This window comes from Armigeres subalbatus, chromosome 1 (assembly GCF_024139115.2).
Source record: "Armigeres subalbatus isolate Guangzhou_Male chromosome 1, GZ_Asu_2, whole genome shotgun sequence".
Taxonomy (NCBI): Eukaryota; Metazoa; Arthropoda; class Insecta; order Diptera; family Culicidae; genus Armigeres; species Armigeres subalbatus.
In genome coordinates this window covers 6,840,755-6,856,226 of record NC_085139.1, presented here as the reverse complement: position 1 = coordinate 6,856,226, position 15,472 = coordinate 6,840,755, and the positions used below count along the sequence as shown (strand labels likewise).

The 15,472-nt window shown below is 38.7% G+C and overlaps 1 protein-coding gene across 14 annotated transcripts in view; it reads left to right on the top strand.

Moving 5' to 3' along the window:
• The window catches only part of LOC134220467 (DNA-binding protein RFX2), a 201,083-nt gene that overhangs the window by 162,656 nt on the left and 22,955 nt on the right, over positions 1–15,472 (top strand). For 12 of the 14 annotated variants that reach the window (XM_062699529.1, XM_062699611.1, XM_062699585.1 and 9 more), the window contains 2 exons: positions 6,256–6,613; positions 10,368–10,487. In XM_062699529.1, the coding sequence (XP_062555513.1) occupies positions 6,256–6,613; positions 10,368–10,487 (478 nt within the window). The remainder of the gene's footprint in view (positions 1–6,255; positions 6,614–10,367; positions 10,488–15,472) is intronic. The other 2 variants (XM_062699604.1, XM_062699575.1) reach the window with 1 other exon arrangement.

Here is a 15,472-nt window from a genome sequence, read left to right as displayed (position 1 = left end):
TATACGAATGCAAAAACCTCGCAGTTAATAACTGTGGAAGTGCTTAATGAACACTAAGCTGCGAGGCGGCTCTGTCCCAGTTTGGGGATGTAATGCCAATAAGAAGAAGAAGAAGCTAAGCTATATCCTTGTTTAGATATTCAACTTTTGATTAATTCACACTCAGCCTGTCAATTCTTATAAAATTTCAGAAATTCTCTAAGCCTCCCTGAACTAGCAGAAATAATTACGTACTTCCAGAAAGTTTTCAATAATTTTATGGAAGAGCAGATACAAAACTTCAAGACTTCTTGTAAAAGTTCAATACAACATTGCGCACTTTTTGGAATAAAAATTCCTCATAGACTCTGAGAAGTCTTTCGGAATAGATTTCTCCTTTACAATTCCTGAAAAAACCTATACGATTGTCAGTTTAATCTCTGATAAACTTTCGAACCTCTGATTAACTTTGAAACGTTTTAATATTATCTTTATACATCTAGAAATTAGAATAGTATTGATATTATTAGATCTTTTCGTTATCCATATAGTATGTTCTTACCTTAACTTATCATGAGTAGAACAATGCTTCGACTGTCTTACCCAGGTATTTTCATGCGTAGGACATGTCCTACTTGTCCCACCATATCCCGGCGCCACTGGTCGTGTTAGCCTCATGATATACGAATGCAAAAATGGTACCTTGGCTTAGAAACCTCGCAATTAATAACTGTGGAATTGCTAAAATGAACACTGCGAGGCGGCAATGTCCCAGTAGGGGATGTAATGCCAATAAGAAGTATAGAAGAGTATAGAAATATCCCAGCAAACACAAAATCGTATATCATAGCGAATATGTGTACAAAGTGGAGGCCATATACGTGCATTTTGCATGCAGTCAAATGGAGGAATGCGCCTATATCGCCTCCACCTTGTACACTTAGGGTAAGACGGTATAATGCGCCCCACCTGGCCAAAACGCCCCTCTTTGATTTCTAGAAAACTATAACTAACTAAGGGCCTAAATCAGTTGGTAGCTATAAATATTTGTAAAACCATCGTACTATGTGAATGTGGATGTATTTTTGTATTACATAATGAAAATATTAGCAAAATACAAAAAGTGACAGTTTTGATGTAACTTTTTATGTTTGTTTGCTCAACATTCTGGAGCGACGCTAGCATACTGTCCGCAAAACTTGCACAGGAACACTCAGTTGGGCAACAAATTAACTTTTCTCAGTGGTTAATATGATATAAAATTGGTTCCATCTTCAAAAACGTAACGATTTTCGAAAATATGTTTTACTGGCCAAAACGCCCCAGTGTAGGCAGGACGATATGCCCTTACCAACTGGACACAAGCGCGGCGAGCTTGCAGCAGTTGCTTCCAAATTGTATGGAAATTATTGAAATGTAGTTAAAACCTGATTAAATGGACTTATGTTGGTTTTTTAATGTCGGGCACATAAGGATTTGTAACCTTTTTATTATGGAATTGATGAAATACTAATGAAGGGCTATGGAACGTCTCTGGCTAAGGTGGGGCGTATTGCCCAGGCACCTTTTGAAATCCATTTTTTCACGACTTTTCAAAAAAGCATTATTACGTGTTACCTGTAATATTTTTATATGACTACTCACGGGCAATGCATTTGCGACTTCTTGCACTACCAAATAACACAAAGTTTGCATACATTGCGATGAAAAGTAAAAATTTATCAAGGTTTTGCCTTAGGGGGGGCATATTATACCGTCTTACCCTATTCGCTAGCATATGCGATTTTGTGTTGGCTGGGATATCCTGAGATAAGAGGGGAATATTGAAATTAAATGAAGAAAACGCCCCGTTTAGTACCGTCAAGTTGTGTATACGTTGTGTCTATGTGCAGTGAAGATTGTCTCATAACTAATGTTAATATCAAATGTTTAATCCAACTACCCAGTTAAGGCATTCATTCTGTATGTATCGAGAGTCGGCAGACAGCTTATCCCATAAAAAAAGGTCCAATACACGGCACCGAAACGTTGGGATATTCCAAACTAGCCGTCTTAATTAAATTAGACTGAGAAAGCGAAAAAGAAAATATCCATTCTACCAGTCGCTATATCCTACTTATTGCTTAGGTAGAAACTTGAAGAGCCAAGAGTTGCCGTTTCCCTGATTCTTATTTTACAGCGTTGTTTTCAACTTTCGGAAGATTTCCAAGCTCTAAGCTATATCAAGTTTCAACGAGGAAGATTCATATCTTAGGATTCTAATATTTGATGCACGCTATGTTTAAAGGCAACTATTATGCAAAGTGATGTTAAGCTGTTAGGTCATAGTTTTTGACCTCTGTTTTAAGGATCTGTGTCGATTGAAATATTCCATCGGTGAAACAACTTTTTTACCATTTAAGGGGATATTTTTAACCTAAAAATATATTCTGATTTTTTAAATTTTTTTGAAGCAAGTTATATCAAATCCAGGAAAATTTTCATATAAAAAGTAGCAGAAGTTATACTAAAAATACTGTTGACACTGAACATATCTTTCATTTTTCGATAGCGAATTCTTGTGTAACTGCGTAACTCACACGAGTCTATTGAAAAAAAAAACAGCAACCCTGCACCACTTGTTACCATACAAACAGAATTTAACGCTGGGCAGGTCAAGGAAGAAGCTCGATTCTATTTCAATTGTGTTCATAATCATCTTCTGGAAGGAGGAGACTATGATTTTAGACAAAACCCCTCCTCCAGCGCTAAATTTGATGGTGGGATTGCTCTACCAAATGTAAATGGCCCTGTAACAAAAAAAAAAATCCAGACAAATCTGAAGTCTGGACATCAGAGGTCAACGCAACTCATCACGCTAAACTTGATTTCCCAGGGCGTTACTGCCGAATGCTTTTAGTAAAACGAGTGTTTTGAAAGGAAAATAATGCAATGGTTATTACAAGGTATTGGAGAGCCTAAAAGTGTAACATTGTTGGACTTCTATTCAGACGCCATCCGAGCTTTTTGTGACAGATCAACAGCAGCCGGGCTACCAATCTTGAATTGAGCGCATTACAGGGAGGCCTTACAAAGTATACGGAGCAAACCACGGAAGCCATCCACAGAAATTTCTATACTATTTAGCAAAACTACAAAATGCAGATAACCGCGAACAGTATGCAAGTAAACTGTTATCTATGGCGGTAGCATATAACAGTGGTCACATAATGCAGACGTAGATTGAGGTTCAATCAAGTTTGAAATACAGAACATAAATACTACTTTGAACTAGTTCGTAGTTTTAATTGTTTGTTGATTTGAAATGTTAAAGAGTGATATTATGTTCCTAAATTTAATACATAATACTTCTTCTTATTGGCATTACATCAACCACTCTGACATATGCCGCCTCGGAGCTTAGTGTTCATTTAGTACTTCAATAGTTATGAACTGCGAGGTATCTAGTCCAAGTTACCATTTTCGCATTCGTATATCATGAAGCTACGATGATACTTTATGCCCAGGGAAGGCGAGAATATTTCCTAGACAAGACCGGGAATCGAACCCTGCCACTTTTAGCATGGTCTTGCAGTGTAGCAGTGCATCTTACCGCACGGCTAAGGAAGGCTCCAGATCTATTCATAATAAACCGTAAGAACATTTGAGGCTGGCAGTAATTTTAATATAACTTCTAGTATTTTCATCATATGAAAAATGTTTTTATATGAAAATGTTTCCTAAAGCATCAGGAAAAAAAAATGAGTGGTTGAATTTTTTTCAACTAGTTTCAATTTTTTTTTTTTAATCAGAGAAGGTTTTTAGGTTAAAAATATTACTATAAAAAGTAAAAAAGTCAAAATTTCACCGATGAAATATTTTAATCAACTCAGATCCTTAAACTAGAGGTCAAAAACTATGATCTGATGGCTTAACATCCGAGGTGCATTCCGTAATTGGGCGAGTTTTCTTATACACATGTTCTGCTACTTTTCGCCTTACTTTCTTCCACCATAAGTTCTTTGAACTTTACATCTAATGATCTTTTTGTTTGGCCCACATAGATTTTTTTCACATTGAGAACATCTTATTTTATAAACGCCTGTCTTATTCAACATTTCTACTTTATCCTTCGTTGAAAAGACTTGAGTTGGTTGCTTCTACTGGAACGCATACTAGATCGATGCCGAATTTCCTTATTCGATGGCGTAGCTTGTTGGTGATGTGTTGATCATATGAAACCGAAAATCTTTTCAATGGCTCATCGATCGGTGTTAGCGTTGTTAGTCCTTTTCGTCGTAGAATCCTTTCCTTCTTGTTTCTCGCTCGTATACTGCCGTTCTACGCATAACTGTCCCATGTACATAGGAAATCCCAGCAAACATGGGACAAATATGTGTATGACGGCAGTATAGTCCTCTCCTGGTATCCGTTAATCTTCGCTGTTCCATGATGTGTTGTAGTTCCTTCGTTTTCCTTCTTCGCTCAGCGGTGTCGTCTGCATCCTGTGCATGAAGATTAGATTTCGAGCCTCAATGTTGTATTTACTTCCCTGATGACCAGTACACCCAAGAAAGGTAATTTACCTTCCTTTTTCTCCTCGTAGGTAAATTGTATGTATTTATGCACGTTGTTTATCACTTCCAAAATCATGGGTAGATCCTTTCGGTTGATGATATTGAAGATGTCTTCGACGTATCTCCACCATTTCTTTGGTATTATTCATTGTTCCTGTAGGTTGTTCTCCAAATTCGCACAAAAACGGATGTTTGATAGTCATTTAATCCTCGATAGCACCGTGTTTACTGTCTTCACTCGAGCTTCTTCGATGATCGCCTTACACTTCTTTATCGTTTTCTCCGCGAGCTTGTAAGGCCCTTTGTTGATTGTCGTCTTCATCTGTTCGTCGTAGTCCTAAATAGTGTAAGCTACGATTGTTTTCTTCAAGTCGAATCATGTACGAGACACTGAAGACGGTCTCAGAGTTGAGGTCGAAGTACGTATCTGCAAAGATTACAAAACGTGGTAGATTTAAATAGAAAGTACTATTACGCGACTTCCCCAGTTACAAAATTACTACAAAAAATTACTAGTATTCTAATTCATGAAACTCTTCATAGACCCCCGTAACGCAGATTAGACACCTTTGCGTGGTGTGTTACGGTGTAAGATCTACCACGGTCACATTGTCAGCTACAGGCAAATCCTGCCCATCGAATACTTTCCCACCATCCAACTCCGTGGTACTTATAAGGGTCTCGCTGAGTCGGGGACCTCTCATTAAGTAAGTACTAAATCAACAATTTCTTCCCCTCCCAAGTTACGGTGAAGATGAGCGTGTCCCAGAGTAGTAATTCTCATGCTTTTGTGATTTTTGCCCTAGATTGAAATCAAGACTCACACCCACCATGATTACTGAAAGTAATCGGAATGGAGATTTCAAAAGAAAAACATGAGTATCACTAGTGTTCAATCTATAAAGTACACCGTAACGATGCTATGCTAGGCTATTCATGAAACTCTGAGTAACAAATGTTTGTTGCGCCATATTTTGGTGGACCTAAGTGGCCACCGTAAGACCTTCGGTAGCTCAAAATATTAAGAGCTGAGTAATAAATGATGGTCACCACCATCGTTTATTGCTCAGAGTACGATAAAGAAAAAAACATTGAAAAAACGTGCTCTTTCATGATGCGACAATGCGACATGCGACAAAAATTGTGAGCATTTCCAAAGTTATCCTTAAAAAAAATTTCCTAAAATTCTATGTTCCTTTAAAACCGATTTCTGGAACCAGGATGGCCAAACTGCAATAATCAGTCCGCAACAACATCCGCGGATTCTATACCTTGAAATCGAGTAGTTAGCATCATAAAGGTGGCTGTAGGTTGATAGGAGAAAAAATTTGAAACTATTTGATACGCTTTTGAAATATATTATACATAAGGTGTATTTAGCCCAATAAAAATCTGGTCATACACATTAGGTACCGTCGTCGGGGGTGACAATGGGTCAAATGGGGGTGAGAATGGGTCACTGTTTCATCTACTTAGAATGCTTGTAGAATAGATTGAATGTATCTGAGGGCAAGAAAACTAAAATATAAGAGACCTTTTTGGACGATTTTGTTATCCGACCTCCAGGCTGTCGGTGAGAGCGATGACCCATTCTCACCCCCAGACCCATTGTCACCCCCGATGAGGGTACATTAGATTCTTTTATGCAATCATATGTAATATTAAGGTCACATTGTTTCCTTCCAATTACTAATTGTTTCTAAAATTTGTACTCTTCCAGGCCCTATCCAATATATGCAGTCGGTGACTACAGTTCCTCCGGCGGTCAGCAGTATTACAGTACCGGCGGCAATGGTGCAAACACAGGCAACGGAAACACCAGCGCCGCTACCGGCGGCACCGGAACCGGTAATTACAGTGCCTCATCTGGCAGTTCGCACTCCTCGAATGGAACCGGCGGCGGTGGATCGAATGGAAGTGGTTCTTCGGGAGGCGGTGGGAACGGCGGTGGCGGTGGCAATGGCGGGGGAGGAAACGGAAACACCAATCAGTACATTGTTCCGGTGGATGAAGCCACACTGCTCGGCTCTGCGGCCACAAACGGAGCCCACCAGCGCGATTCACCGCAAGCCATGACGGTAAGTGACGTTCGCGGCGGGGAGGGAGGTTTGTTTTGCGGTTGGCCACAAAAGCCACTCCTAGGGCTTCCGAAACCGCACCCAGAATGCCCACCAGTCCGTTATGATGTCGGTTGGCCACCGAGTGCGCAAATTATTGTGCTCATTCGGGCGGATGAAAGCTATCGATTTCTCGGTTAGTGCCAATGATTGGTGATGGGCTTTTGCTTTTTTTATGAATTGGCAGGTTCCGGGGTTTCTTTTTTATCTTGTATTTTCCATTGTTTGTACCTACCAATTAATTTTACGTCGCCATAAAATGCGGATGCGTTTTTCAGTTCCTCGATTTTTCCGGTCTCATTCCCACTTCGGTTCGTTGTTATCGGCTTTCCGGATGGGACCAAAAAAGTGGATCCCTCCCCGAGAGTCTACATTTAATTAACTTATATTCAGTTCAGTTCATTATTGGTTTTCCAAACAGGGAATCCTCTTTTATTTTGTTGTCATTTCAATAATATCTACTGCGTTTTTTGCTCGATTAATTTCAGCTTGATTTACATTTTCTGATCAAACATGAAAATTTTGAATTTGCTTTAATTTTGGGTGGTCTGGTGAGCTACTATGGATTCAATTGTACCCTGGTGGATATGAAGTCGTTTGGCATAATGATCAATTGGCAATTATTAAAACTATTCGAAGTAAGTTATGTGTGATGAGAGTTGAGCATAAATGTTACATAGGGGAACGGTTCTGCACTTCATTCCATTGCTCCTATATCCATCCCATCAAAAACAAAGCATGGAAAAGGAATTAGGTTTGTTTCTTATTTTTGTGATTTTTTTTCACCAGTGAACGCGTGATAGCAAAAAGAAGCGGCGAGGTTGGTGCTGTATTTCTTTGTTTTGCGATGAGATGAATATATGTTCAGTGAGATGAAAAACAGAACAGTTCCCCTACTTGATTTTGAGACCAGAAATAAGGATTTCATCAATTTTGTAATTCCTAACTACTAAAACCACATCATGTATAATTGGAAATGTGTCGTTGAAAATCTGTTCATAAATATTTTATACACCCCACGAAATAATTCACAAAAAATCAAAGAAAATTCAGGGGGTATTTCAAAAGCTGTGAAAGTTCAGGTTGACCGAAGAATTAATGAATTCCAACCGCGTGAAAAAACCTGGGTGTAAATCAAAAATAATCCAGCAAATTATGATTTTAATTTTTTCTCTTCTATTTATTTTCGCTTTTATTGTGAAAATAAATTGAAATATTTCAAGTTTTTTTTTAACCAAATCATAAACCATCAATTTATAAAATCCTGGGTAGTCCCTCCCCTCGGATATGTGATCTTGCCGCGATGGGTGGGCTTTCGCCATTATGGCAACCAAAGACATATCCTGTCGTGATGGTATCACATGTTGACTATTTTTGTTCAATGCCGCGTCACATTTTGGCATTGACGCACTGATTTACGGATGTGCATGTGAACCAACGGAGCTTGGAACGTGTCTTGGAGCTTGGAATAGTAATGCAGTGAGGTGGGCCTCTTTCCTCAGTAATAATGAAGTGAGATCTCCTCCTTTTCTTTGCAATACGTTTCTGATGTGTTCCCTGATAATGATGAGTCGTAGCTACGCTTAAATCTAGCTAGATAGGTATATATAGAGAAAATGTAATCAACTTTATCGACATTAATAGGAAATTGACATTAAAAGGATTCACTGAGTAGAAGTTTTTTTGTCAACATCGACTGCTATTAGGTATTGAATGTCGGCTACAAGAAAACACGAATTCAACTTTATATGTTAACTACTTGGAAAATATCTATGTACGTGCTGAGCTTCCATTATTTGTTCGGTTTATAACTGACTGACTGACTATGGGGAGGGAAATACATCGGTATGATCACAATACAACCCCCGGCCGCAGTGACCTAGTGAGCAACATAGCTTGAGTCGTGTGCTAGTATTGTGTATCGCATGGAGAGGCCGGCCTTGATAACAGTCTATTAAGACTACAACTGGTAAACTCTCGAAAAAAAAAAATATAAAATCCTGGGTAGTACCAAAATGATTTTTTTGGCAAAATGATCTAGAGCACCAAAGTGCAAAAACTGCGCCATACTAAAATCAAAATAATGCTGTAGAGGAAAGTGTGGCAAGATGGCTACCCTTTTCCCTATGGCCACCCTAAATTGATAACTTGTTTTGATGTTGTGAAATCGCCGAATATGATTACTTAATTTGTTATCTTTTTCGTCGCTTTAACGGTTAAAATAACAAAATAAGCGAGCTTGGTAGTCATATGGCTACTGCTTCTGCCTCATACGCAGGAGGTCGTGGGTTCAATCCCAGGTCCGTTCCATTCTCCTACTTTGTATCTTTCTCTTTATTTCTCATGTTCTAGCAATCGCTAGAACTGGAAATGGACTTCCATACCGTTTCCATTACTATTCCTATACCTTCAACTTGAGTATTCTAACAGTAATCTGCTAGAATTGGAAATGAACTATAGAGCTCGTTTCCTACATCCAACCTACATCAGTAACAAAGACGGATCTCTGCCTCTCCAACCTAACCCCGAAACTCCAACAAATTCCGCATGAACTCGTGGCAAGTGCAGAGTGGCTTGCAGTGGGCGAGTGATTGCATCAACATTTCCTCCCCCTTCCCTACATTGACTTGAATTCTGACGTGGCAGGCGCCAGTATGACCTAACAAATGAGATCACCAGTACTTGTACATTGAAGATGTGTGCTAGTCCCAAGCAAACATCTGTTGGTTCCCTGTGCAAAAACAGCTGATCTGGTCATAATGGAGTAGCAACTACGAGCAGTCAATCAAGCTCAAGCTCAAGCTCAAGCTTTAACGGTTAAAATAACAAAATGTATAGCAGAAAAATCTGAAAACGAATTATGATTTCAATTTGATGTCGAAATAAAAATGTATTTTCTATATGCTCTCATTATAATTTCAGACTTTGCTCGGGTGTCTTGTTCCACATGGCGTTCTTGCCCCACTTTCCCCTACAAATATCTTTGAAACATATTTTTTTAAATAACATTACATTTCAATCAATTTGCCTATTTTTCGGGCATTGGGCCGAATGAACATTACCGTCGTCGGGGGTGACAATGGGTCAAATGAGGGTGAGAATGGGTCACTGTTTCAACTACTTAGAATGCTTGTATGTAGAATGGATTGAATGTATCTGAGGGCAAGAAAACTAAAATATAAGAGACCTTTTTTGAACGATTTTACTCTACGACCTCCAGGCTTCCGGTGCTTCTTACTCCTAGACCGATTGTCACCCCAGATGGCGGTATTTACAATGCTAGAAAACTCGTTGTGCGTATACACAGCAGGTAAAAATTAAGATTCGATTTTTTTTATGTTACTAACTTTACTTTGATTGATTCGAATTCAAAATGTGATAATGAATGCTTTATTTTGCATTCGTTTTAAAACACATGATTATGCCAAACGGTCGCTGCCAAATGACTTTATGCCAAATTACCTACCATTGTTGAGAAGGATGCTCCAAATCTAAATTAAGGTTACCAATATTAAACTTAGTCCTACAAGTTTTGCACCCATTTTCTTCACCCAAAACAGATATATAGAAACAGTGCAACTGACGATCTTAATGCTTACTAACTAATGCTTTTCAATCAACTAACACACATTTCCATTTCTCGCTTCTCTCTAACTCCGCCGACTAACAACCTACTCATTGCATTAAAATGTCACCGGTGTTGGGCGAAATACAGGACGTTGCCTCGTACCTACAGTCGCATCAGGTGTCACACCACTCAAACTCGACGACGCCTACTCCGGACATAGATCCAACGCCCAGTCTAAGCCACGCGACGCGGGTCTCTCCAGCGACGGTAAGCAATTTTGTTATCTGTATTCTTTGGCGTAGATAAGGGCTAGGGGGCTTGTTTTTTATTTCTGAGATTCTCTTCTACTGCCTACCTGTTAGCTAGATTTAGCTAGCAAGACAAAACAATGGAATTGGTGTATATTTTTTCTATTAGAGATAAGAGAAACTGTAAAATTAGTGCATTTTCTACCATGTTTTATTTTGTTTCATACTTTTGCACCACAGAAATCACTTGTGTGTCATACTATTTTTTTCCGCTCAGCGGTAGGTTCGTTTTTCTGCTCATGCCTCCTTGTAAATCTTCAACTGTTCAGCCCGGTACCTAACATTAACATTCGGCTTCTGGGAACCTTATTTTCACAAACCCCTGATACTCAGCATACAACTAACCAGAACCGAGTCGCCTGAAGTTTACTTATTTTATTGCAGTTTTTGTGTTTCAAAATTATTCACAGTGTAAGTGTTTGTCCTTTTGAGCCTTCATCTTAGTATTATACCTACATGTTATTGTCTTCCTCTTCTATGGCTCTACATTTCAACTTAGTGTTCTACTACCATTACCACAGTTAATAATTGAAAGCTTTCTATGCCCGCCATGCATATGTATTGTGTATGTACCTATTCTGACAAGTGCAATGGATACACTACACACTCAGTTTTTATTTCTGAAGCTCGGCAAAAACTCGCACAGCCATGTGCCCAGCAATAGGGTGGGTGTACCAATTGTCACCATACATAAGAACAACTTTTTTTTTTAAATAAGTGAAAGGCATGTGGGTGGACTTTGGTGTCAGGCCATTAGGCCGAATGGTCATTAGGCCGAAAGGTCATTAGGCCGAAAGGTCATTAGGCCGAATGGCCATTAGGCCGAATTAGCAAAAAGGAAAAGTGAAAAATGAGCTGTTTTTTCTTCTTCCATCTTCTTTCTTCCTTCTTCCTTCTTCCTTTTTCCCACTTTCTTCTTCCTTCTTCTTTCTCCCTTCTTCCTTTTTTTTTCTCCCTTCTTCTTTCTCCCTTCTTCCTTCATCTTTCTCCCGTCTTCCTTCTTCTGTTTTCTTTCTTCTTCTTTCTTTTTTCTTTACTTCTTTCTTCCTTCTTCCTTCTACTATCTTTCTTCTTCTTTCTTTGATTTTCCGTCTTCCTTCTTCCTTTTTCCTTTTTCCTTCTTTCTTCTCCCTTCTTCCTTCTTCCTTTCACCTTCTTCTTTCTTCCTTCTTTTCCTTATTTCTTCTTCCTTCTTCCTTATTCCTTCTTCTTTCTTTACTTCTTCCTTCTTCTTTCTTTACTTCTTCCTTCTTTTCTTCTTTCTTCTTCCTTTTTCCTTCTTCCTTCTTCATTCTTCCTTCTGCCTTATTCCTTCTTCCTTTTTATTTATTTCTCCTTTTTTCTTCTTCCTTCTTACTTTTTCATTTTTTTCTCTTTTTCTTCTTCCGTTATACTTCGCACTAGTCCCTTCTCACTCCCCAGTTCTCATTCGGCCTAATGGCCATTCTGTCTAATGGCCTCAAAAGGCCTACTTTTCCATACCGACGAAATGGGTGCTTTAATGAACATTATGCAACTCAAATGGGTTGCATAATATTCATTATAACACTCATTTGGGTGCTATAATGAAAAACCAACATCAGAACAGTAGTTACATGACTACATTTTGCTAAATTAGCTTGGGTAAGTGTTCAAATAGTATATTCTCTGCGTCGCGTAATAAATGAAATAGTTTGATGGACATGACATCAAAAATTTCCAAAAGCAAGTATCTATCGCTTCACGGTTTATCGAACTATGCAATGTGGCACGGCAACATGGAATATCTGCAGCAACATAATTTATTGGCAAGAATGATCATGTTGTGTAAATTCTGGAAGGAATTAGACAAGTACAAGTATAATTTTGGTACAGATTTGTCATTTTGAAGTCCATTTTTTGTCATTGCAAAAAAAAGCGTGTGGAACTCGTTGCAAAACTCGATTTTTTTAGCACTCGTAGTATTTATCCAGCGTGGGGCCCTCCTTAGCCGTGCGGTAAGATGCGCGGCCACAAAGCAAGACCATGCTGAGGGTGGCTGGGTTCGATTCCCGGTACCGGTTCTTCTTCTTTGACATTACGTCCCCCACTGGGACATTGCCGCCTCGCTGCTTATTAACTACTCGCAGCTTATTAACTAACTACGCACAGTTGTTAACTACTAGGTTTCTTAAACAGGTTACCATTTTTGCATTCGTATATCATGAGGCTAACACGATGATACTTTCATGCCCAGGGAAGTCGAGACAATTTCCAAACCGAAAATTTGCCTAGACCGGCACCGGGAATTGAACCCAGCCACCTTCAGCATGGTCTTGCTTTATAGCCACGCATCTTACCGCTAGGCTAAGGAGGCCCCTAATTAGGAAGTACCTAATTAGAAAAATAAAAATAAAAAATAACTCGAACTTCTTCAACAGATACAATTTCAGTGTCTAAAGCCCCTAAGATTCCACGTCTGGTAGAAGTTCCGTATCACATGAGAAGGTGATGTTTTCACTATTTAACCCGAATTTCATTTCGCAACTTGTCTGAAACGGATGCCTCCTGGCTTCCGCGAGCACTCTTCATCGTGCGTCATGGAAAGAATAATGGCTAAACTCATTCGATGGACAAACTACTAGTCTGCCTTCTACTACAATAAAAGAATGGATTTGCAACAGTAATTGTAGCTTGGACAAACTGAAAATTGCTGACATAAACGTTCCATGGATTATAGACGGACTTATGTGGAAGTTTGAACTGGACGGACATCATTTAGACAATTCACATGTTTGACTGAATACTAGACGATACTACTGGGCTATGTATTAGGGGGGACTTGTACATGGTTCGAAACAGTACGAAAGCGTGCCAACACCTGTTAATTGGATACTCCGTGAACTCCATTTCTACTCATTGCGCGGCCCACAGTGCGTAGATTGAATTAGTGCTCCGCACCGATGATTAGATCATTGAGCTAGGGAACTGCGAAGGGGATGTCGGATGGCAGCTTCCACTGCACTGGTCGATGTTTACTCTATGTGCAGGCAATGTTGTCGCCATCTGCGGCAGAACTTGAAAACTGATCTCGTGACAGTAAGACGATATCTCCGATAAACGAGGGGACATGGTTGCCTTTACTAGCTATTTTGCTACAACGACCGATACACCCTGGACAGACAGGTGCTCTGGAGTCCCTCGGAGATTCAGCTTACTGGAGAAGCTGGGCGTCATGGAGCAACACTGTGAACAAGAATCCAGCAATGTTCGAGCTAACAGTTGGAATAGAACTAAACTCGTCTTATGACAAGTAGTTATATTTGGAAAAAGTATAACAGGGTGTAGACTCATTTTCAAAATGAAAATTCCCTTATTTTTTCAGTTTTTTTTTCCAGGGTTTTCGTTAAATTTCCAGGTAGGGGGAATGACGGCTTTGGCAGGTTTTGTTCTATTATTGGCCACAATATTCTTGTTTAGGAATGTTTAGGCCAAATTTGAGCATAATTGGTTATAGAAAACCCCCTGCCAATAATAGAACAAAACCTGCCAAAGCCGTCATTTCCCCTATATAAACAAATACGTTGCATACACGTCTTATGTTCTACCGTGAGGTACCCTAATGTCGCGCACTTAAGATCTGACAAAGTTTTCACAGCTGTGCTAAGGAGCAGGAAGTAAAACCTTTCGCTAGATATATAATGTCCACCCACATGCCTTTTACTTATTATATAAACCGTATTTTAGCAAAAGAAAAACATTGAATGAGCAATGTTTAGATGGTGTTTTAAAAAAAAGTTTTCACTTTCGAGACATCTTCAATGTCATATACATTATCGAAAAAGCTGCTGTAGTTTTATCCTGGGCTTAAATTTAGCATCTTTTTACACATCGGATTTGAAAGCTATTGCAGGCACTAATCTATAAGATTTTTCAAGTCAACATTAGTTGATGTCGGTGGTTATCCGCCTAAAAATTAGATGAAAAGCGTATTGAATAAACGTTTCGGGTTCTATTCAGTATAAAACTGTTGATTTCCGTGCATTATATTGCTCTTTTTAGTTAGAATGTTGCGAATGAAACTACGAAACAACAATAAACGAAACTAGTTACCCTAATTGAACCGTTTGTTTGAGAGACTGCATATGTAACATTTTTGGCCAAAATGAGATTTTTATATATTCTGAATCCTCGTTCAAAAATACGTATCCTGGCAAAAAATAGGAAATTTGTTTTTTGTTCAGGAATGTATGATTTTTTTTTCGTTTGTTTGAGAAACTACATATGTGCACGCACTTTGAAGAGCAATTATGGAGTACTGCCTACAGTGTTCGCACTGGAAGTGTCCCACAGTGGTGAGTTCTGCCAAAAACTATTTATCTGTATCGAAGAAATTGAAAGATTTGGTGCCAATTTATTCAAAAACAGTTTTTTGTTGTTTTCTCCAAATTTTGTAAAATGGACTTATGCAGTTTCTCAAACAAATGATTCAATTACTCTCATATGCCTTATTTCGCGCACAAAGCGAAAGTCTAAATAAATACAAAATACATAATATTTCACACTTTTCAATAATAATGACGAATAAACATATCCAACAGAGCAAAATGAATACAAATATTTCAAAAAAGTAACCACTTTTGTACTGTAAAATCATTTGTTTACTTAGGTCATCTTCTTCGTCTTTGTGCTAAGCACAAGCAAATATGGCGGTCGATGAGAGGACCAAATTGAAATAATTCGTTCGTTTTTCAAATTCTTGCTTGTCTTACTTTAGACAGTTTTAAACATTACGAACTTTTAATTTAATGTTATTGTCTGGTTAAGTAATTAAAGCCTCCGGGAATTCTTTGTAATGTTTCTCTTGCAATATCTTCGGATATTTTGTTCAAAATTCCAGGAACTCTTTACGAGTTTCCTTTAGGAGTTCTTTCAGAAATTCCTCCGGTATTATTTTGAAAAAATCATCAAAAAGTAATCTCAGAA